This window comes from Macaca mulatta, chromosome 9 (assembly GCF_049350105.2).
Source record: "Macaca mulatta isolate MMU2019108-1 chromosome 9, T2T-MMU8v2.0, whole genome shotgun sequence".
In the NCBI taxonomy this organism is placed as follows: Eukaryota; Metazoa; Chordata; class Mammalia; order Primates; family Cercopithecidae; genus Macaca; species Macaca mulatta.
In genome coordinates this window covers 89,761,038-89,785,363 of record NC_133414.1, presented here as the reverse complement: position 1 = coordinate 89,785,363, position 24,326 = coordinate 89,761,038, and the positions used below count along the sequence as shown (strand labels likewise).

At 36.3% G+C, this 24,326-nt stretch overlaps 1 protein-coding gene across 8 annotated transcripts in view; it reads right to left on the bottom strand.

Annotated features, from left to right (window-relative positions):
• The window catches only part of ANK3 (ankyrin 3), a 701,075-nt gene that overhangs the window by 11,110 nt on the left and 665,639 nt on the right, over window positions 1-24,326 (bottom strand). For 7 of the 8 annotated variants that reach the window (XM_015147572.3, XM_077946716.1, XM_077946717.1 and 4 more), the window contains 6 exons: window positions 24,060-24,191; window positions 23,023-23,166; window positions 19,712-20,020; window positions 19,354-19,444; window positions 15,701-16,079; window positions 2,809-2,896 (listed from right to left, as the gene is read on the bottom strand). In XM_015147572.3, the coding sequence (XP_015003058.2) occupies window positions 2,828-2,896; window positions 15,701-16,079; window positions 19,354-19,444; window positions 19,712-20,020; window positions 23,023-23,166; window positions 24,060-24,191 (1,124 nt within the window). In that variant the 3' untranslated portion in view covers window positions 2,809-2,827. Of the gene's footprint in view, window positions 1-2,808; window positions 2,897-4,207; window positions 4,268-4,398; window positions 4,483-11,498; window positions 11,586-13,726; window positions 13,778-15,700; window positions 16,080-19,353; window positions 20,021-23,022; window positions 23,167-24,059; window positions 24,192-24,326 lie in introns of all 8 variants that reach the window. The other variant, XM_077946715.1, reaches the window with a different exon arrangement.

Below are 24,326 nucleotides of genomic sequence, written 5' to 3'. Positions count from 1 at the left end.
GATGACTATTATTATTCTTTGTAAATACTTTGAGAGAGATAGCTTAATGTAATAGAAAGAACGTCAGGCTGAGAATCAATAATCTTGACTTCAAGTCTTAGCTCTACCAGTCATAAACTGTGTGAAGGCAGAAACATCATTTGACCTGTCCGAGCCTTAATATCCTCATCTGTAAAAGGTCACAAGCAAAATGGCCTGACTTGCCATAAGGATTAAATAAGATAAGAATGTAAATGTACTTTGTAAAGTATAAATCACTCTATACTATGTACAAATCTTGGAAGTCATTGGCTTTTCTCTTTAAAAATAGGATGGCTATGACTCAATATTAAAGAAAAGCAGGTACAGAGTTCAGATAGCTCAAAATTCAACTGGTTCTACAATGGGAAATACAAATTTTGATGTTACCATCTAGGACACAGTCATATTTGGCAGCATTCTACTTGCTTAGTTATTTTGTCTTTTTTTTTTAAAGAGGCAGCCAGCATGACTATAAAAACTCTCACTATAGTTGCAAATCGATTTTTCTGGAGCACATATATTCAGCCTCCTGGAATTCCAGGCAGTATTCTTGGACTCATTCCCTAAGTTCACTTATGGAAAGTAAGTACTACCTGGAAAGTAAAATTAGGCTTGTCAAGTCACTGTTCTTTCAGTCTGACACATTGTTTGCTTTAGCTGAAGTTATTTTCACATTCATATGAATCTACCCAACGTTCTCTCTCCTTTGAGTGGTGCAGCAAGTGAGTCTGACAACTTCTTTAGAGGATGATTATTTAAAATTTTAAAACCTCCTTTATATTTAGTGAGCAAGCTGTTTTTAAATGAACACAGTCTAAAGGACCCTGGAAGCATAGCACTGTCATATTTTTTGTGTCATTTATTCACAGATATTAGGAATATGTCATTGCAGAAAATGGCTCAGCCAGTGTAGGTAACCTTTTTGGTTCTTTTCCACTTGGAGCCTGAGAATACGATTGAACAAGCTGCTAAACTTTAGGGGCGTACTACAGTTGACTGAATTTTTTTCTACTTTTGTTTCATTTTTCACTTAGAATTGCATGCATGGATGAATTCAAGATAATAAACTCATGCTTAGTATTTTGTGGATCTGCTATAGAGAGGCCTTTCACCAGGTTCAGCAGTAGGGCATGCATAGGAGTGGGTTCATTCTAGATACCGCTACATTGATGTCGTCCTTCATGTTCTCATCTTGGATCCTTCTTATCCAATAAAAACCAAGTTGTGTTGATCTTTTTTGATTTAGCCATCCTCACTGCCAAGCTAGCTTCTGCAATAGTCTCTCAACAGGTTTTCTGTTCATTAATTCCCCGGCATTTAGAGCGAGTGATGCAGAACATAAACTAGATCATACCTCACTCTTGCCTAAAATCCCTTAGTGCTTTCCCACTGCTTTTTGGGTACAGCCCAGAAGCCTTACAGAGATGACTGACTCCTACTCATTCTTTAAAATTCAGCTCAAACATCATTCTCAAGGAAACCTTCTCCGTCACCTCTGACCCAGGTTAAGTCTCTGGCAAACAAGTGGACACTGGAGGCAGCTTGTTTGGGTTTGTATCCTAGTTCTGCCACTTTTTACTTTTGTGAGCTTTGGGCAATTTATATAACCACTTTGGGCCTGTTTCCTCATCTATCAAACGGGGATGATGAAGGCCTTATCCAAGAGGGCTGGCTGTGAGGATTGCCTGAAGAGCACACATAAAACACTGGGAAGAGGATGTGTAGTAAACATTCTTTCCAGAATGCTCTGCAGTTCTTAGTGGTTTTGTCACTGCCATTAAACGGTCATGTGAGAAAGTCTCAAAGAAATGAAGTAAATGTTATACTGAATAAACAAATGATAAGGCTGGGGGTGGGGGAGGGAGAATTGAGAACTTATCTGGACCTTAGTTAGCTCACATATAAAATTACAGGCAGTGAAACTAGGTTACTTCCCAGCTACTTCCCTCAGCACTCTGCATACCAGTATTCTGGCAAGTAGGGAACAGCAGATGCGTGAAAATGAAAACTAGAATCTGTTTGCTCTTTCTTACTACTTTAACCTGTGGGTCTAAGAGGACTGGAGGTGAACTAAAGAAATGATTTTGCTTTACCTTACAAACTATAGAGGATTTTCTTTTTCACCCCAAATGGCCTTTCTAATTGTAGCTAAGTATAAATAAATAGGACAATGTAAAAGGAAAATAATGTGATCTATAAAGAAAAGTCCAGGCAAATGTAAACAAAGCTCACTTACTAAACATTTATCTTAAACAATAAACAATAGTGCCATTAACCTCCTATTTTTTCCTTTTGTTTATATAAAACACCAGATAGATATGTCATTTAATTTAGACTTGGAAACTCACTTTATTTTAACCAAAATGATATCCTCAGATGCTGTTCTGCTAAAATGGTGAAAGGCTGGATCAATAAAACTCTCAGAGTATAACTGTAAGAATTATTTGTGGCCAAATAGTCTTCCTGTTAGACTGTATAAGGCTATTGTATTTCATAGTCAGCCTTTACTCTTATCACTATTTATATTTGCTCCTGGAAACATAATTTACAATAAAATTGCTGCCTAATTTATGAGGAGAAAGTTAATGGACTGTGAAACCGAAGTCAAGTTTTATTGTGTATATATATGCAAACATAAACAGAACTTGAAGAACTTTGTATTTGATTTTCCAAGCTGGAATTCAGTGAAAAGGAAAGGATGGGGAAAAACCTGAATCACTTATTTAGTGAAATTTTAAGTTTCACAGGAATTTAAGTCCTACTGTTGTTGATATGAACACACCTCACCTTGACTGACCGTTCGCTGTTACGAGTGGCTCTTCTTTTCGACGTGCCGGATTTCTTTCTTCGTTTTCACCTTAAAACCTTCTCCCTGCTTTAAAAGGAATGTACATATTAAGATTTCATAGTAAAAGAGTTTTGGTTATAAAGCAGTCCCATTCTGATCCTTGGAGGCTGGATTAGGACAAGTGAAACAGTTTAAAGCACTTTGTCACTTCATGTCCAAAAATACATACAATCTTTAGCTTAACCACACAGTTTAGCATCATCAAGGCAAGCTAGAGAGCACTGTCAAAGTGAATACAACATAATCGTACTTGACAATAATTCAGTAGGTTAGTGATAAATCAAAATAATGAGCAGCCTGTCCATTTTCTATAGTAGGCTAAAAGAAATCATCACCACAGCTCACAAGGCGGCAGAATTGTAACCAATCTGTTGCAATGAGACTCAAACTTCTTAGTTAAGTACTAATCCATGGAAATGCTGTTGATCTGAGGGACTATTTTTTAGTGGAATTGCCAATGACTTCCTCTTACTGTCAGACCAAGGAAGCATCTATTTTCTATAAACAAATCCTCTCTCTTCACTGAGAATCAGGAATATAGCTCCCCAAGAGCAAAGTTGTGGCACACATACTCAGTTTTTACCCTATTTTTAACAGCAAACAAATGAAGCCTTTTCAATTTTCTGATTTGTACTTCTGATAAATTTTCAGTTTACTTTTTCTAATGTAAACATAGTCTATTGAAGTTTCTATTTTTAAATTGAAAAGGGTAGAGATCTGAGAAACAAGTGAAAAATAACCAGAGATGTTTTCTCTGAGAGAAAGGGGTTGATTGGAGGGATTCTTTAACTGGCACATTGGAAATGGGCTGTTATAAACCCAAAGAGGGGAACCCCCTCCTCAGATTAGGATGGAGGAATTCAGATTTCCCACAGAACGTGTTGGAAAGAGAAAATGCATGGATCTGATGTGCAGATCTTGAACTGAGCCTTTTGCCTTTCTAACTTTTAAAGCCTGTGCTGTTGGAGTGCTCTCCGCCCATGTCCCAACAGACACGCAGCTGAAGGCCAAGCCCTGGGTGGGGCTGAGGCACTGCTCTGAGGTTTGGTGGTGAAGGGTTTTATCTTCTTTCTCCCTCAAACTGGCACATTCTGTCCCCTATAAATGACCTTATCTCTGTGAAAATTCTGAAGACAGTTAAAAAAAAAAAAAAGTATGTAACAAAGAATGTTAGGAAGAAAAGTATTTTTCTTTGACTCCGATCAAATGCATAAGATGTCAAAAGCAGCAAACACTTCAAGCTGCCACACTGCAGATGCCAGCCTGTTAGCAGCAATTTCTAGGGAGCGCACAAAGCTTTTGTCCTCTACATTCTCTTTGGCAATCCCTCTCCATTACCACATCATCATGTTTTCTCTCTTGTGGGATAACAATTCGTCTTAATACTTTCCGAGTGATCTGTAGGAAGTAATGGTGAAAAGTAGAGATTTTTCTGTTTCAGGAGGTGACACTACAGCACAAAAGTAGCAGAGTTTTTAATGTAGAAAATCTAAATTCCAAGAGAAGTATGAAATCTCAATGATGATTACTTTTCTGGTGATGAGGTTGCCTTCTTCATCGGTAAATTGTTCTTCTGTGACAGATTCACCAGGAATGTTTTTTGCTTCCTCTCCCTAAAGGATGTGGCATAAAGATTAGCAACATGCTATGGAGAAATCACACTAATCCAAACACCACACACATGCTCTGGAATTTGAGAGAAAGAAGTTGTAAATTCTACTTGCTACTCCAGTGGAAGGAAAAAGGGCTGACTTCACTGACAGTTATTTAGCAGTCAACAACATTCAAGCATTAAACCTCAAGGATGTATAAGAGTGATGGTTAGCAACAGATTCTAGAAGGAAGAATTTGAAAATACATAATTATAGGATGCAGTTACACACTGTAAACCAAAAGGCTTCATATGTCTAAACAAATTTTAGCCAAGGATTAGAGCTCTGATTAGATCGTCTCCCTTTGAGCACTGTTTTTTCTTCATTAGTTCTACCAAATCTCTAGAGATTTTTGTGGATTGAGTTTAATCTAACTTGAACTAAGATAGTACCTTAGTTTGGGCATGATATTTATCACTCTGGTTTATTTAAAAATTCATTCATTAAAGATAATACATACATTTTTTGAAAGATTATGAGAAAAGCTGAGCGTACAGACAGAATACTGTTTTAAAGACTGAATCTTTCATAGCTCCTAAAATAAATGAGAATAACTGTGTCTGATACAGTTACATAGTTTATACACTGAAGTATCTTCATTGCTATAGGTAAAAAAATAGATAAAATCAATACCAAGGGAATTTAAGATGATATCTTCTGATCTATGCACCCACAATCTATAAGAACATAAAGTTGTTTTGTAATAAAAAAAAATGAGAACAAAACAATAGTGTTTTAGTCTTTATTCTGTCATTTTAAGTCAGAATTGCCTCTCTACTGGCTGTAATATATGGCAGTCATAGAATGTGCTCACCATTGGCTGGCATTGACAAAATTATCAGAGCCACTATCTTTTACATTCCAGTAGCACAGAGTTAGAATCTGGCTTTCTGGTTTGTTATCTAATTTTGGAGGGGAAAGTCTGAGAGGTCTCACTCTGTTTTAAAAATAGAATACATTCTTAACTCTCCAGGGTGGGTGCCTATTTTCCTGTTCATAGACAACTTGGTGGATTTAGATGGCTCCACAGTATCTCTCCACTAGCTCTATGATTGTATAATAAGACAATCTACTCAGCAAAAGTAGAACCATATCTGCAATACATTACCTTCATTTGTGTTTAACTTAAGATATGTGCCACTTATAATCTGGGAGAACAAGGATAAAGATCTTAAGGATGGATTAGTATTCCAAGGACCTATTGATCTTTCAGTCAAACTTCTTATTGAAAAGGTGAAATGGATAATGATGCTTGGCAGTGTACAGATGTGGCTTTGTTTTGTTTTAGGGTGAATGGCCAATCACAAAAACAGCTGCCTTCCTGGAAAAGTGAGATTCTAACTCTTTGTGTTACTGGAATGGAAAAGATAGTGGCTCTGATAATTTCATCAGTGCCAGCCAATGGTGAGAACATTCTATGATCGCCATATGTCACAATCAGTAGAAAGGCAGTTCTGGTTCAAAATAGCAGAAGACAGACTAGAACACTATTGTTTTGCTAACAAAGTTTTGTTCTCATTTTTTTTTCTTATTACAAAGTGACTTTGTGTTCTTACAGTTTGTGGGTGCATAGTTCATGACAATGGGTGGGACATTTACCTGGTTTTTCCTCACTGTGATATAGGTGGAATGAAAATAAAACAAGGTGTTTCTTGATCTTGTTTAGTGCATCCCCAATCTTGCTTATGACAAGCTTGAATCAGCACAGTGAAGAGAGGGGAGAAAAACTGGGAAAATGTAGAGGTCTCATGTAAATGCACTAAAATTTGCAACACATTTTTAATGGGAGTGTTATTTGTATTTTCTATGGTTGGTGGTTTCGAATGTTTGGAAAAAACCCCAAATTTTATTTTAAAAGTACAGTCATAAAGACAGCAAAGAAAAGCCAACAAAAAGTAATGAAAGTTTTCCTTATAGCTTAAATATGAATGACAAATATTTTTGAGCTAACTTTTGGAAATGTCCACCTCTTTGGGTGATAGACAGTTAAAGAACCCAGCAAAATCGCTAAAATGGTATCCTGTTGGGCAACTAATGAATGAATCTTTTTGTGGGAAAAGATGCCAGTTAATTTTCAAATTGTCTGGACAATCTCTGAAAGGAACTATGAAGTAAGCATATGTATAAGCATAGTGAATACATACAAGTGTATTGACTTAGATTAATAGCCTTACAAAAGCAAAACCCTACTTATAAATAATAAGCCCAAATGAATAGGGGAATAGATTAGACAGGAGTTGATTAAATAGATAGGAAAGACAGTAGGGAGTCATAAAATATGTTTTTAAAAAATTTACCCATCTTTAATTCTGTCAACTATATTAGAGACCAAATGTTACCTAGGAGAGAGCTCTGAGGCCTCTCTTCCTTGGGAGAAAGTAATCTCAATGAGTTTTTAAAGTTCTTGAAAACACTTAGTACTTTTAAGTAAACAAAATTGTCTCCGTGGTCTTGTTGACAACATCATTTCTGGCAACCTCCCTTCCCTTCCCCCAACCATTATAAAGGAAAGTTATAGCACGTGTGGTGTTAAATTTTCAGCTCTGGTGACGGCCTTAATGAAAATTAACTGTACTTCCCTCTGGACTCCTGCTAGAAGCACTACATTTTATAACCTCTATTTCTCTTTGAATTTTTGAATAAAATGGAAGAGTGACAATATGAAATGTACCAATCTGCTTTGATGTATACATTAAAACTTGAATTGTCCAAAAATAGGATTGATGTGATATATTTTACAAAAAGCAAGTACTAAGCAGTATCAATAGTATAATCCATTTTTCTGTCTAAGAAACCTACATATTTTACACACATATTTGTATATGTGTGTAAAAACAATCTGAAGCTTGTGAACAGTGGCTACCTCTCGGAAATGGAATGAACGGATAGAACTTACCATACGTTTGAACTGCCTGATTTCAAACGTATGGAGAAACATACATATAAGCTCTTATTTAGAAAACCAGTAAAAATGTTGAAAAATTGAAATAAAAATACAGTTGTACTATATAGTAAAAATTTAGTTCTTTGAATTTTATGAAGCTTCACAATAGTTTGGTTGTGTGTTGGTTTAAAGATTTTTACCTTTGCAGTCACTGGATTTGCTAAGCAAATAAGGTAAACTCAGGACTGGTTGGTAACTTAAATTGCTTCTAAGCATTTGAAACCACTGTGATATTATCAAATTGTATCATCAGCACATTCATTTAAGTCCCATGATAAATGGGAGATTTTGTTAACTTGACTCATAGGAGTTTGAAAACATTAAATGTAAAAAGTTAAAACTTCATAGAAAAAGAATGGATCCACTTTGAAAGTAAACAGAAAAGTCACTGTCACCTCATTTATTACACAAATGGAATTCTAAGAAGACAGATTTGCCCAGACTTTCAGCAATCCAATCCTTAGCATACATACTGCTTCCTCTGGGAGATACTTCCCAGCCAGAGCTAGCTCTGGGAGGGATGGAACAACCCCAGAATAGTTTTCAGAACTGGGATACTAAGTGCTAGGGGCCTTACTATGGCAAACAGTGTTAACTATGTTGGTTCAGTCCACGCTTGGACAGCATCCATGAGGTAGGTCAAATTCCCAGCATTCCAGCCCCATCAAATGGTTCCCAGGAATGACAGCCCAATGCTGCCCTCTTCTGTGCGGCTGAAAAGGTCTGAATGGCCAAATACCTGATTTAGTCTAGCAAAAAGTATTCCTTTTTCATTTGTTCTGGAAGAGAAATACATTTGTTCCTTAGTATCCACAGGGATTGGTTCCAGGACCTCTGCGGATAGAAAAATCTGCAGATGCTCAAGTCCCGGATATAAAATGGTGTAGTATTTGCATATAAACTATACACATTCTCTCCCATATACTTTAAATCACCTCTAGATAACTTATAATACCTAATATAATGTAAATGCTATGTGAATAATTGTTATACTATGTTGCTTCTTTCTTCTATTGTTTATTGTTTTATTTTCTGAAAATTTTAGATCCGAGGTTGGTTGAGTTTGTGCATGTGGAATGCCCAGATATGGAGGTCCAATTGTATAGTATCGTGGAAAATGCACTTCACTAGAGGGCTAGGGATTAGGTTCTAGTCCCAGAGCTGCTGCTGTCTGGCTGTGTGATTTTGAGTAAATAAATTTATCCATCCTTGCTAACACGGTGAAACCCCGTCTCTAAAAAATATCAAAAAAAAAAAAAAAAAAAAAAAAAAAAAAAAAAAAAAAGCTAGCCGGGCAAGGTGGCAGGCACCTGTAGTTCCAGCTACTCGGGAGGCTGAGGCAGGAGAATGGCGTGAACCCGGGAGGCGGAGCTTGCAGTGAGCTGAGATCATGCCACTGCACTCCAGCCTGGGCGACAAAGCGAGACTCCGTCTCAAAAAATAAATAAATAAATAAATAAATAAATTTATCTCCAATCTTCAGTTCTGAGATCTTGGAAAGAGAGTAGTTTTAGTCTCAATGACCCGTTTAGGTACTACATTCCCATTTTGTTTTGGACAAGAGATGATTCCCATGTCATATTTACCATATACTATTATAGTCCTTGAGCTCTTTTCCATTAGAAAGATAGCAACGTATGGAATAAAGAGAAGAGGAACAGAAGTGTGACTCTTTGCAATTGCCCCAAAAATTTGAACAGAAAAATAAAGTGTTTTTGTTATACCTATAGCTTCCAATGATGATTATAACTATTTTTTAGCCTTTGTTTTTTCCATCTCATACGAAAGATATCTGTCAAAGCTTGTTTGTGAATGATCCTATTGTTTATACAATGCCTTCCTCAGTTATAAAACCTATTCTCTGATGACTCCACTCAATGTCTCTAAAATTACATTAACTTCAAGAAGTAATGGGGCTGGGTGCGGTGGCTCACACCTGTAATCCCAGCATTTTGGGAGGCCGAGGCAGGCGGATCACGAGGTCAAGAGATCGAGACCCTCCCGGCCAACACGGCGAAACCCCGTTTCTACTAAAAATACAAACATTAGCCAGGCGTGGTGGCGCATGCCTGTAGTCTCAGCTACTTGGGAGGCTGGGGCAGGAGAACTGCTTGAACCCAGGAGGTGGAGGTTGCAGTGAGCCGAAATTACGCCACTGCATTCCAGCCTAGCCACAGAGCGAGACTCCGTCTCAAAGAAAAAAAAGTATTTGGGGAGAATACAGACTACCCTGTTTCATGAAACCTACAACATTATAGTGGATTTTTGTCTTTTAAACCTAAGTTCTTAATAAAGATATTAATATGGTATAATCATATTTTAAGCTGAAAAACACAGATAACTTACTTAATAGCTAACTTGCTGGTGCATGTCTAGAATTCTGGGAGACCAAAGGAAACAGCCCTTATTGATTGGAGAGGTTTTTGTTTTTGTCTTCTCAGGGAAAAACTCCTTTATCCCCTGCCTTCCACTTTTTTTGCATGGCTATATTTGTTTTCTTTTGTCCTGGATAGAAGAAAGTCAACTTCTATCATGGGCAGCTATTATAAAGGACTGTGGTAGATTTAGATGTAACATTAGTATGTGATGTGTTAAGCATAAAAGACAAGTTCAAAGCACTATGTGCTTTTTCTAGATGTTTCATTTTAAAATATCATTTCTTGAAGATACTAAGTATGAGAATAGCAAAAACTCAGAAAAACTGAATCAAGCATTCCCCCACCCCATCCCAGAGAACAAATGTGAGGTGACTGATTTTGAGGATTTTATCGATAGCAGATTAAATACTTGCAAATGTGCTAGACAGCAATAAGTAATTTGGCTTGCTTATATATATGGAATTTTCAAAGAAGTGATTCATGGTTTTTAAAGGAACCCTATTGAGCTTCCAACTGATTTGCAGGATAACTCAAAATTTAGACAAGGATTTATTTTCTTCCCTAATGTTTCCAGAGTCTTAGAAAAACTGTATTAGGGCAGATTTGGTGGAGTTTCTTCCTGAAAAGTGAAAAGCAGCAGGATTAAGAAATTTTGGACACCTGTGCCAACTTCTCTGCTTTCTGTTGGGTCTCTTGACACTTTGGGATTGGATATGTTTGATAAATGGTTTTCAATAGATATTCTCTTCCTCTTCCTCTCTAGGGCGGTAACCAAGAAGCCTCAAGTTCTTTGGATCATATTCAAAAGGCTGTGCATTGAAAATGGCTTTCTAGTTCTCTGAACTCAATTATTCTAACCCTAAGAAAGATCTAATGACGAAGTAATGAAGACAAGTGGCAGACTGCAAGAAGCATTCTGTGGAATCTTACTATGCAAAAGGTAAGTGCTTCAACAGACCTTTGTGAAGGAAAGAAAGAATATTTATTAATAGCGTTTTCAATTGTGCCGTAATAGGGAGGAATTCTATTTTCCATTTTTTTTTAATTGACTCCTATTCTTAAAAATACAGCTTGATTTTTTTTTTCTTGTGTGTTAGTAAAGTTAAACACCTATTTCAGATTTTTTTGTTTTACTTGACTTGCATTTTGTCACATATATCCATGCCAGGTTATAACCTCAACTTCTCAGCCACTGATTGCTTATGAAGAACTGGTTTTAATTTAATTCTTAAGGCAGTAGGAATTTGAGACTGAGAAGGAAGCCTTTTAATTCTTTCATTCTTTCTTCTTTATCTTGCCTCATACCTTATTACAGTTTCAAAGGTTTCAATTGAACATTTCATTTGATATTAACTACTGTGTCACCAAGACAGAATCTTTGCTCATTCACATAACACTTCTTCAAGGAAAGCAGGATACAAATGCCAAGAATTCTCAAATAAAACTACAACCACCGCATATCAAATAGGCCTATACAGAATACCATGCAACAAGTTTTTTTTTTTTCTTTTTGGTTGTTGTTTTTACAAGCTTTCAAGGGTGCAAAAAAATTACACAAAGCCATTTCATTATCAAGCATGCTGAAATTTCAAAACCACAAAGAAGGAGTTTCTAATAGTACAGCAATGCCACATAATGAGCCAGCTACAGGATACCTTTATAATCAAACGCCGGCGAATAACTCGGGTAGTGACTCTCCGTTCTTCCTCTGAGCTTGAATCACTCTCACTGTCTTTCAAGTCCTGATAAATGCATTTTTAGTATAATTTTACCATCACACTTAAAATAAAAGACATTCTGAGAAGGGAAATCAAGAAAGAATTACATTTACTTGATTTTTTTTTTTTTTTTTTGCCAACTAAAGAAAATCATGATGTATATTTGTGAGAGTCTTTAAAAAAATTTAAGTGGAAGAAAAATTTTGGCCAGGATTCTAAGTGAAATTACTCTGTGCATGTGTGTGTGTATGTGTACAGGTAAAGATCAAGGTAGTTATAAGTTATTAAAAAATAATTATGGAGACTTTTGGCATCAGAAACTATAATTAATCATTCATATTCCTTTTAAAACTAGTTTAAAATCTATATTCATCTGCCATGAATGTGTATACCTTTGTAATTTGGGCCACATTTCATTTGATCTACAGAAAGAGGCATAATTTGGAGTTTTAGGAAATCTTGGTCAAATTTGACAACCTTATCAAAAGCTATTTTGAACTTTATTAAAAATTAAAGAATCTAGCTGGGTGTGGTGGCTCACACTTGTAATCCCAGCACTTTGGGAGGCTAGGGCAGGTCGATCACTTGAGGTCAGGAGTTCAAGACCAGCCTGGTCAACATGGTGAAACCCTGTCTCTACTAAAATACAAAAACTAGCTGGGCGTGGTGGTGCACGCCTGTAAGCCCAGCTCCTCAGGAGGCTGAGGCAGGAGAATTGCTTCAACCTGGGAGGCGGAGGTTGCAGTGAGCTGAAATTGTATCACTGCAGTCCAGCCTGGGCAATAGGGCAAGACTCCGTCTGAACAACAACAAAAAGTAAAGAATTTTTATTAGCATATCTTAGCACATATATCAAGAGATTAATATCAGCATAATTAGTACCTAACACATAACTGGTACTGAGAAAGAATTTATTCAAATGAATGAAGGAATAAATGTGTAAAAGCTTGAAATCTTTTTTTAAAGAACTGATTTGAAATTAGAATATAAAATAGAATACTTCACAGACAAGAATATAGTTACTGCACAAAATATTAATTTTTAGGCAAGAAAGGTGGGAATCTGGAAAAACTACCAAGGGGAAAATAGTTCATAATTTGAAGGAGAAAATATCTTTAGCTTTCACTTAGACGCCTTGGGGAAGAGTATTTACTGAGTGTTTATATTTCTAAATTTTAATGGTGGAACTATGAAAATAATTCTCATACTTTATCTTTGAAGTTAATTCATTACCTCAAATCTAATAGTCCCAGAGATAGAACTTAATTAACATCTACTGGAAAAATGAATTCCAGTATTTGTTTAAAAAAAGTGGGAACAAAATAAAATTGCTATAGGAGGTACAGGTGTTAGATAAAATGCTTTATGAAATGTTAGTTGAATAGATATTAAACTAGGCCATTTTTTTCATCAACAGTAAACTTGACAACTTGACAAGTATTTAAAAATGTTAAACAGTAATATCAGCCTTGACTTTATAGGCAATTCACCTCAACAAACCACCCCACCAAACAATACTGTTTTAAAAGGAAATCATAGCCGCTATGCTTACAAGGAGTAAGAACTTGAACTAAGTTTGCTATTATTATTTTAAAGTTTTCAGTAAAGGACAGTAAATTTAGGAGACTTAGAATGATCTAAGTATTGTGGAAGGAAGCTTTGCAAAGGCTCAAGAAGGCAGAAAGAGGTAAAAGGAATCTGTGTTGATGAAGGAAAAGAATTGTTAGTCAGTATTCTGGGATTAATGGGTTGGATGAGGCAAAAGGGAAAACTGAATGTGAATTATCTGTAGATGGAATCTTAAGTTGAGGAAAGGTTTTCACTTGGGTGAATTCAAAAGTAGAACAACATCTATGTTAAAGTAAACACAAACAACAAACCTAGAATTGATTATAGCATAATCCTACAAAAAATCATGTGAGGCCACACCCCCTTACATAAAGAAAAAGTGGCCATTTGGTCATTGTTTCAGTTTCCACTTTTTCCCTGGAATCTCTGCTAACCTTAAAGTGAAAATGGAAGAAGAATCTCAGACTCAGGATTCCTTTTAGTGAATTACTAGGAATTGGTGAAGGGGAAAACAAGGAAACCAAATGGAATTTTCTCAGTACTCCTTTGCCAATGGGTCGCTGCATGGAAACAGGTGGAAAATAGCAGAATTTTACCTTATAACAGCAGGCAGTCATCCGTGTAAGAGCCGCACCCGGACTTTTGACCTGATTTTTTAGGGGATAAAAAGGGGTCTGTTTTCTGAGATCATACATCAGATGACCTAGTTGGTTGCTATTATACTATGGTATAGCCACAAACGACACCTCCTAAACATCTTTGGATTTTTTGTGAGGTCAGGTTCATGTCTCCTAAAAGCTTTAATTCCATTATGGAATTTTTAGGTCATGAAGTCTTTACAAATTAGATAGGACTTGAAACTAATACCAGAGGTACAAACTCATTTACAAGAAATCTTGAAAATGTTTTCTAATGGCAAATTATTTTCCATTACTGACAAACTCGGCTGAGTTTCCACTCAGGGTTTAAAATGTAATTTTCAACAGTCTTTATGCCAATGGCCAATATGATTTTCCAGTGGCCCACACTTATGCACATGTACTCACACAGCGGTGTTTATATATATGTGTATAGTAATTTGCCTTTAGAACTTTAACAGGCTTTTGCAGAATAAATATTCACAGGAAAAATACCACTATGTTATTGCTTCTCTCTATATTTTGTGGGATCATTTTAAAAGGAAACTTATCCAAAACTCCCACCACTTAAATATACTAAGAGTCAAGTCAAAGACGGAAATCAATATTCAAAACCACACTTGTCAGGAAGGAGTTAAAGAAACGCCTGAAAAAGACTTAAAAGAGCTTACAACTAAAAAAAAAAAAATTAATAAAAATTTGATGAAGGCAGTTATTAAATGAGCTGGAGATTATTTTAGGATATCATTTAAGCAACTGATTACCACCCCAAATCTTATATCAAAGCAACTAACAGGGAAAAAATAGATGATCTGGAACTATACTTCCTCTTACTCTCCCTTCTAACAAGCCTGAAAATAGTCAAACATTGTCTGCAGAAGGGAAAAGGAAAGGATATGATTACTGATAAGCTGAGAATCAGCTCCTGAGCGATGGAGAGTTTGCTAAAAGTCTTCCTAAACCTCAAATCAATTTTAAACTCATTATTTTAGAGAAGACTTGTTTTTTCCTCCCAAAACACTAAAGTGGGTCTTCAGTGAACTGGGTATGTCTCAGCGAAAACTGTAAGTGCTACTATTAATCTCTGTCTATTGCAGAGTTGATGAAAAGACATAAAAATTGAGAGACTAAAAAGCAGTAAAAAATGTTGGAAACAGAGCTGGTTTTTATTTTCTTATATCCATGTATGAGTCATAATTTCAGTTTAAAATACTTTTAATGTCTAAAAATAGACTAAACCTCAAAGAAAAAAATCTATTAGATGGTACCACAAAAGTACAAAGAACAAGCAAATCTATCACAGTAAGGATTTAAAGTGATTAGAAACATGTTAAGACAATCATCATCAATTTATGTAAATTATAAAAATTATACTTCTAATTTTAAATTTCTAACTGCTGTCAACTCAGCTCATTTTAGGCTTAGAATTTCATCTCTTTAATTTTTAAAACACCCTTTTAGACAACAGACCATATAGAATAGAACTTAGATGGGTCAGATGCTATAGACTGTTTATGCCAAGGAGCCAGAAAGGATCAGAATGATTATCCTCCTCCCATAAGGAAGAACACGGAGTGGGAGTGGGAGTTAGGAGACCTAAATCCCAGATAAAATACTGGGTCTTAAACTAGTTACTTAACGTCTCTCTGGTTCTTGTCCCTCCTAAAAATGGCTAAACAGATACTTATTCCCTTTTACTGCACAAATGAATGAAGGTATAATCAAATGGCATACATTTTACTAAGAACTTTTTTTACGTATGTGTTTAACTCAGTACTTTCTTTACCTCCACCATTAGTGCTACAATTTCACACATTTATAATTTAGAAATTGTAAAAAACCTTGGGCCCCAGGCTACAAGATTAATCCAAAGAAGCAAAGCATCAATACTTTCCATTTCAATGACTGCTACCGGATGACTAGATGACATACCTTTTGCTCAGACCCACTGGACCCCTCTTCTTCGTGGAGGTTAAGCCTTGGCTTGCCATCTGCTGGAGAAGTCCTACTCATCTTTTTCATACTGACAGGCACACAGGGTTTAGTCTCTTCTATTACAAACTTGCTGCTTTCTTCTAGAGATTTCTGATACGCTGCTAGTGGTGATGCTGGTTCTTCAACATGACCAGATCCATGTATTTTTGGTTTCAGAGTTTCCTTGGTACTCTGTTTTCCCACATCATTTTGGGATTCTGGAAAGTAAGATTTTGTCTTTGCTTCCGGAGTGATTTCTGTATGGCTTCCATTTGCTTCAAATTTTCCAGCTTCTCCTTTGAGATATGAGGTAATGGAATCTCTACACTGGTCAGGGCTGCAAAGGAAAATTTGCAAATTTACAATGGCAACATATGCCTGAATATAGGTTTCAGAAACGAAAGTTTTAAGAACTGTGTCTTTTGACTACTTCTGAAGGCATAAAATAGAAAAGTTCGAAAAGTGTGGCCACTGGATTTAAAATGTAGCTGGGTGCAGTGGCTCGTGCCTGTAATTCCAGCACCTTGGGAGGCTGAGGCAGGCAGATCACCTGAGATCAGGAGTTTAAGACCAGCCTGGCCAACATGGCGAAATCCCATCTCTACTACAAATACTAAAATTAGCCAGACGTGGTGACACGCGCCTGTAATCCCAGCTACTCGGGAGGCTGAGGCAGGAGAATTGCTTGAACCCAGGAGGTGGAGGTTGCAGTGAGCTGAGATTGTGCCACTGCACTCCAGCCTGGGTGACAGAGCGAGACTCTATCTCAAAATAAATAAATAAAATGTAAGGGGCTCTCATGGGTGAGGTATCAGGAGGGGCTACACAGCTTCTAGACATCCTCCATATCTCAGTTGCCAAATTGCCTAGCTATGCTCTCATCTAAATATACAAATTGCAGTTCTATAGCTACTTGAATTATATCATCTTGATGAGTGATCCTGAGAGGCTCATGGACATACCTAGAGTTCCAAGCCCACCAATCTTAAAGGAGAAGATATTTCAGAATGCTTTTCTATCACCAGTAAAAAATAACCTGCTGGTCGGACTCATGGTTCTTGCCTATATTCCCAGCACTTTGGGAGGCTGAGGCAGAAGGGTCCCTTGAGCCCAGGAATTTGAGTTCGGCCTGGGTGATGTGGTAAAACCATGTCTCTACCAAAAAACTACAAAAATGAGTGGGCACAGTGGTGCACACCTGTAGTCCCAGCTACTCGGAGGCTGAGGTGGGAGGATCACTTGAGCCTGGGAGGCAGAGGTTGCAGTGAGCAAAGATGGAGCCACTGTACAAAAATTGCACCTTGTCTCCAAAAAAGAACAAAACACATTCCTGTGGTCAAGACTGTGGTATTCCCCCAAGAACCCCAAATTCCAATTCTTTGTATATGTTTTCAGTCATGAATCCTGTCATTACTTTTCCAACTCTAATACCTTTACTTGAATCTCATTTTTCTCTCCTCTTGACCTCTGCTAATCTCACTAGTGAGTTGAGTGTTGCACACTCTTTTCTACCTACTGAGAGAACTGTTTTTCCCTTAACTATTAAAACTCTTTCCTTTCCAATGCTTTCTTTTAAATTGACTTCTAAGTTTTCTACAAGTTTCAGTATAGACTATTTTTCACTTTTTTTGTAGCTTGTGTATTATTTTTAGCATGTTTGCTTATTACTGCTAGAAGGCAATAACTAGTACAATGCTTTATATGTATCATATATACTTATTTATGTGTGTGTATTCCTTTAAATCAGATTCTGATTATCTGAACATACTTATTTTTAAAAGACATCTATAGCCCACTCTATTCTTTATGTGTAAGGATAAATAATCCAAGCATACTGTGAAGGTCTTGTAACATACAGCTTTATTTGACTTTGGTTTAATTTTCTACTCCCCAGTCCACATTGCTTGCGTACGTTCTTCTACTCTACATATTCTGAGAACAGGAGCAAAGTGACTGGCATTTTCCTCCTTCTGTGGAACCAGGGAATTCACTAGTGTTTTTTCTATATAATTCACTGGCAGAGCCTATATAAAACAAGGAATTTCAGCTGGTTTAATAATAATGAACACCTTTCCTATATCTATTCCCTGATATGTAACTATAAATTGTGTAACTATATCTGAACATCAAAATAAGTACTGTTTGTCGTCGTCTTTGCAATTGTCTCTTTTGTAGGCTGTAGAGAGAATTCATTCACGCCTGCAATTTTTCAAACGTAGTTTTGTAACCTCCCTCTTTGAGAATTTTTACTGAGCAAGAAGCTTATTAATGACATAAAAATATAAAATATGGTTATGAAATAATATAAGTAATGATTTGTGTCCAACTTAAGTTTATCACTAGCTGTCACTGAAGTAAAATATGTTTTAGTCTAATGTGTATGTAAATAAAAATAATGCCTAGTGCTACTGAGAAATTACTATTTGTGTCAGTCATTTGGTAGACATACATCCTCTCTTTTTCTATCTATAAATCTGTTTAAGGAAGGTAGTAGTATTCTTATATTTAAAGATAATTAGAGTGACATTCTTAGAGCTTGGACATTCATCCCAAATCACAAAGTACATTCCTAATGGTGGTGGGATTTGAACCTATGTCTCAGATTCTAGACTCTCACCTTTCTAGAGCAAGGCCAGTATAAGAATTAACCAGATTCATGACCAGGAAATTATTTTTAGGTAAAGACAAATATTCATCATGGCAATATTATTTGGTGTAAACAACTGTATACCTTTCAAATTATGAAAAACAGGACTCGTGGAAAAATAGAAGGATATGTAAAATCAGTTTTTCCTAGTATGGTAGGAGAATGGATGGCTTTTCTTTTTGCTTCTCTGCACTTTTTACATTAAGACATTTAAAAAATCATGCATAGAAGAAAATCCACCAAAATGTTATTGGTAGATGATGGGGTGTATTGATTTGTTTAATCTGCATTTTAAGTTTTAATAATGAACATATTTATGTTTGCAGTTAGGGAAAAAAAAAACAGTAATGTTTATATTTCTCAACAACATGGACTTTCATTCATTATTATTCTTATTTTTTTGGACAGAGTCTCACTCTGTCGCCCAGGCTGGAGTGCAGTGTTGTGATCTCCACTCACTGCAACCTCCACCTCGTGGGTTCAAGCAATTCTCCTGCCTCAGCATCCTGAGTAGCTGGGACTACAGGTGCGTGCCACCACACCTGGCTAATTTTTGTATTTTTAGTAGAGATGAGGTTTCACCACGTTGGCCAGGCTGGTCTCGAACTCCTGACCTCAGGTGATCTGCCCACCTCATTATTTTAAATGAACAAGAATTACTGGCTATATGAAAAGAATCATACAAGTAACAAAGTAGAAAATAATAATATTCTAAAGTAAAGATGACATATACATCTTGGGCATGTATGTAATTTTTCTTGCATTTTATTTCAGCCTCTCACTAGTTTTGAATTTAAATTCACTTTCCTTTCCAGATTAGCATAATGAACTGGTCTTTAAAGCAGGTTTTATCCCAGAACTAGAATGGTAATTTAGAAGAAGTCACCGCTAAAAAGCATGTATTTAAGATAAACTATTAACAAGTAACCTGTGTTTCACTTTCCCTTTTTCGAAACAGCCATACCTGTCATCCAGTCGATCTAGTAACCCACCAGTTACTCTTCGAGCTTGAGCGGGAGCCTCTAGGTTTCCACTTGATGTCTCATTCTGCCAACCTGTAATTGAAGACATTTCCAGTTCTGCTTGCTGAACACGCTTAAGAATAGCCTGTACTTTTTCTTCTGTCATCTCCTCAGACTCTACTCCTTCTTCAAGTTGAATGTCCTCAAATAGAGATTTGAGTTTCTCTTCCGTCATCTCCTCATCAGGACCAGATTTTCCTTTCTCCTGCTGTTCAGAGCTTACTCCTAGTTTTCTAGGCTCTGCTGGTTTAACATCTTTTGGGGACCCAGCCAAATCTCCAAGGTATTGAGGATACTCACTCAGACATACATTCTCCAACTGGCTCTCATCTACATCCACTGCTTCAGGCATTTCTGTTAAAGGCACTGAGTCTTCCAGTTTGCTGTCTTCTAAGGAAGTGTCTTCTGCAGTTACGACTGGAGGTCCATCTGCGGAATGCTCTATGTTCCCCTGGGAAGGCACTAGCCCATCACTCAGTCTACTGGGGGTTCTAAGGGGAGATTCTATGCTAGAGATATCACTAAAATAATCATCTTGCTGGAAAGGGGTAGGTGGTGTGTAGTGCAACCCTGTGGGGGTTTCCAGTTCCACTTGAAGGGAAGGATAACCTATGGAAGACAGTACATTTGGACTGACTGGAATGAATTAGAATACATCAAACAAAAACACATGGAATGACTAAAATTATATCAGGCATGAAAATGTATGATGAATTACAGATTAATGTCAATAAATTTATCGGTTTAGTTCAATTAAATGTAACACAATGAAATAAAAAGCCTAGTGCAAACTCCAATAAAATAGAATACTAATTAAGCTATCAATTGTTTCTGTTTTAGAAATTATGATACAATAAGTAAATATGCACACTAATCCAGAGTATGCAGACTAATCCAATATAAAGTTAGTTGTCATTATATGAGATACTTATTATCTTTCTATATTTAGCATGCAAAGTTCATACTGTGGTGGACTGAATACAGCAAGCCACAAGAAACCAATTTTTGTAATTAATTACCTACAACTTCTTTTAAGAACTGTACATATGAGCAATGCAACCTAGTTCTTACTTCTTTCACATGAAATTATAGCACAGAAAAATGGATTTAATCTTTGGAAAGAAATGATTATTAGATTTTAGAGCAGTGGCACTGGGAAAAAATTTTAAAAGATGTTAAGAAAAGGATTGAAAACACAGACCAAGTTTAAAAGACTCCATGTAGTTCTAGGGTGTTGTACAAAAACAGATATGACCAAGATGGAAGGGTTGTGGAGTACATGAAGGTCTTGGTGAAGTTGGTGGTAGGGTCCACTCAGAACCACGAATCAAATAAAGAGAAATGATACACAACAGAGATAGGAGGAAAACCATTTGCAAGGAGCACTCTGAATATTCATGACAATGCTATGAAACGCAGAGTTTATCAACCAGCCTACGCAAAAGGGGAGAGGGGAGCTAATCCCTTGTTTTAAACATTGCTGCATGGACTATGGAAGCATTTTTCTGCCTTAGCAGAGAGAAAAGTCAACAATGGTCTGGTCATGGTGAGGAAAGGAAGTTTCATAAAAGTTCAACGAAGAGGAGAGACAGGAAAAAAGCAACAAAGCACAGTTTCTGAATTGTTGGTCTACAAAATGAAAGTCTAATTTTTCCATCAGTCCAAGGTAAATACCAACTTAGCTGCTGTTGTAAACTCAAATTGCTATAGGTAAGTGAACATTTTTCAGTTATGGTCATCTATAAACCAGATGCTTGTCGAACAGCTGGCTAAGACTAGCTGAGGTTTATAATCTGCCTTAGTGAAATTACTTCATATACATGTTTCTAAATTTCCCTAAGAAATTTTGAACAAGGAATTTAAAAATATTAAGATACAGCAACAAAAAGCCCTTTCATTTTTGACTATATTTTAAGGATATTCCAATTTAAAAATGTTCAAATTAAATAAAGCTTTCAACACTACTTCTGTTGTGTTCTGATTATCGTTTTTATTACAGTTACTTAAAAAATATTTTTTCCCAATAAAGAATATAAGAAGATTGTATAAACTATAACTTATCAATAATTTAAAATTTGATGATAAGAGGATCTATATTTATCTAGTGCAAAAAGCATGTGGTTACTAATATATGGCCTTGCATGTAAGACAAGGCCTCAAAGGGAGCATTTTTCCAAGGTGATATGGTCTTTATAAACTTAAAAAGAATCACTTTTTACTTCATTACCTATTGTGTTTGTTACATGGATAACAAGTATGCTTTAAATCTTTTGTTGACTTTAACTTTTTTTAAGAGACAGACTGTGCTCAGCCAGACTTAAACTTTTTAATAAGCAGAAACTTTCTAAGAATTTTGAGACATATTTCCACAAAATATATGCAGAATTCGAAGTTAATTAGAAGTTAGTGACTCTTGTTAGTCTAACTTTGCCAGTTTAAAAATGGAATAGTAGAAAAATATCCTTAGTTCCTATTCCTGCCTCCATACCATCATCAAATTTTCTACTCAAAATTCATTATAGAGGCTAGGTGGGGTGGCTCATGCCTGTAATTCCAGCACTTTGGGAGGCAGAGGCGGGTGGATCACTTGAGGTCAGGAGTTCGAGACCAGCCTGGCAAACATGGTGGAACCTCATCTCTACTAAAAACACAAAAAATTAGCCGGGCATGGTGGCGCACGCCTGTAATCCCAGCTACTCGGGAGGCTAGACAGGAGAATGGCTTGAAGCCAGGAGGCAGAGGTTGCAGTGAGCTGAGATCATGCCATTGCACTCCAGCCTAGGAGATAGAGCGAGACTTCGTCTCAAAAACAAAATAAAAATTCATTGTAGGAATAAATTTTCATTTGTGAACGTAAGACGGGACTATTTTGAAAAACATAGGAAGATATTTATCATGTTTTTCTTAATATTTCAGTGAAAAAAGCACCAATTTACATAGTGAGGAAAAAATGACAAGATTATTATATAAATTAAGCTAATGTGAAAGAGGAATTATTATTAGTAACATCTATGCCGATTGAATTAGAAATTGCACTGCCTTTGAGATCAAGTAGTTTTCCAAAAGAATAAATGGCAGCATATTCATGAAGTTAAAATAACAATGCTAAATAACTAAAGCACTTACTTGAATGATACATTCAATTTTTTCAGTGCACATTTAAATACTTGGTGCCACAACAGTAAATTGCCATTTTACCTTACAATTTGTATACTATATGCTTACACTTTACTCAATACCTTGCTGCTTTGATAAAAATGGCTCATCATTTGTTTGACCTATATATGAATAAAAAAGGTAACTAGTTTGGGGGCTAAAAATTGAAAGTGACAAAAGATATTTAACTTTTATGAAATATTAGAAATACCAACTCTTTCAGATACCTTAGGTGTTCATACTTCATGATTTCTATTGTATATAAAGAGGTATTTACCAAGTTTGCTCTGATATCAGAGTGTTTATTTGCAGACTCTGGCAGAGAAAATGCTGTGAAAATGAGAAACTAAGTCAAGCAAATCACAGTTCAGTTGCTTTTAAGTGACTGCCTTGTCTGACTGCACTTGCAAATTTTATCAAATGATTAAATAAATATGAACACTAAATTCAATTACCATCAACAGGGTCATGGAAAACATTGTTCTCATCTGCAAAACTTCTGGTGCCTGAAATATTTCCATAATCAAATATTGGTCCTTCTAGCAGTGTCACTATATCTATTCGATTAATTTTTGTCAAGACCGAAGTTAAGGCATCAGCTGAAAAGGAGAAAAAAAAGGTTGAAAACTCAATTAAATTAGGTTCGTTCAGTCAGCACAATATCTACACAAAGGCATGGCTTTTGCAGCCCTGTTGACATTTTAGCTCCTTCTTACTCCATCTCTGCAATCTCCCTATCCAGAGGACTCAGAATGCTCGCTGCTACAGGGAAGGTGTCAGAGTCTTAATCACTTTGTAAAGCTGTGTTCCACTGGAACAGTGCCTTAAAATAGCTACATTCCTCTTGGTTATAAGGGGATCTAATAAAGCTAAAGTTTCCTTTCCTCTTAGAGTGCCAAAATAGGTCACCCTCGTATTTGGTACTTCGCATTTTAATGACTTTCTGAGGTCAAGTTGACACAGGCAAACCCGCAATAATGTATTCCACATTGTTATGGGTTGGCACTTGCCAAAATATAGGACTACCACCCAATCCCAGCAGCCAACAAAACCAAACCCAACAACAGTAGAGCCAACCAAGCTGAGTAAAACTATTTGCTCCCCTAATATGACCCTGTCGTCCCTCTCTGCACATCTGCCTCCAACCATAGTGGTAACTTCGGAGTGTTTCTGATCACTGTGTCCCATGATTTAACAACTAACATTATTTTTTGCAGTTTTAATGGTCACAGAGAGAATGACAGGTCAAATGCGAAAAATTCCCTGCTACTTGCTTTCCAAAAAACTTCTGAGGAATAGAAATTTAGACTGTTAACCCTAAATTAAACAAGTATAACGTCAAAAGACTTGCTGTTACCTCATGATCATTTATTTTTCTATATTAAAGATTACAGAAAATTAGAATAATACTTGAATGAACCTAACAGTTGGCTCATCTAAAATATTACATTTATGCAGTTTTGAAAGTTAAAATAATATAATTTCGGCATACTTGTGGCATTTTTTCCGTCTCTGGTAACCCATTTTTTTAATAACATGAAGCTTTGAGAAATTAAAGAATTTGGGTTTTCCACACGTATTTGATTGATTTCATCCACTGAAAAATTCAGTTCCCTTGCCAGTTCTGTAGAAAAGAAAGAGAGTTACTAAGATTGCATACTCTACTGTTATCACACGTTTCATAAAAGTAATTCTCAACTGCCACAAAAAGAAAGGGAATTTTATAGTCAAGCTCAAGTACAGCCTCAGACATTAATTT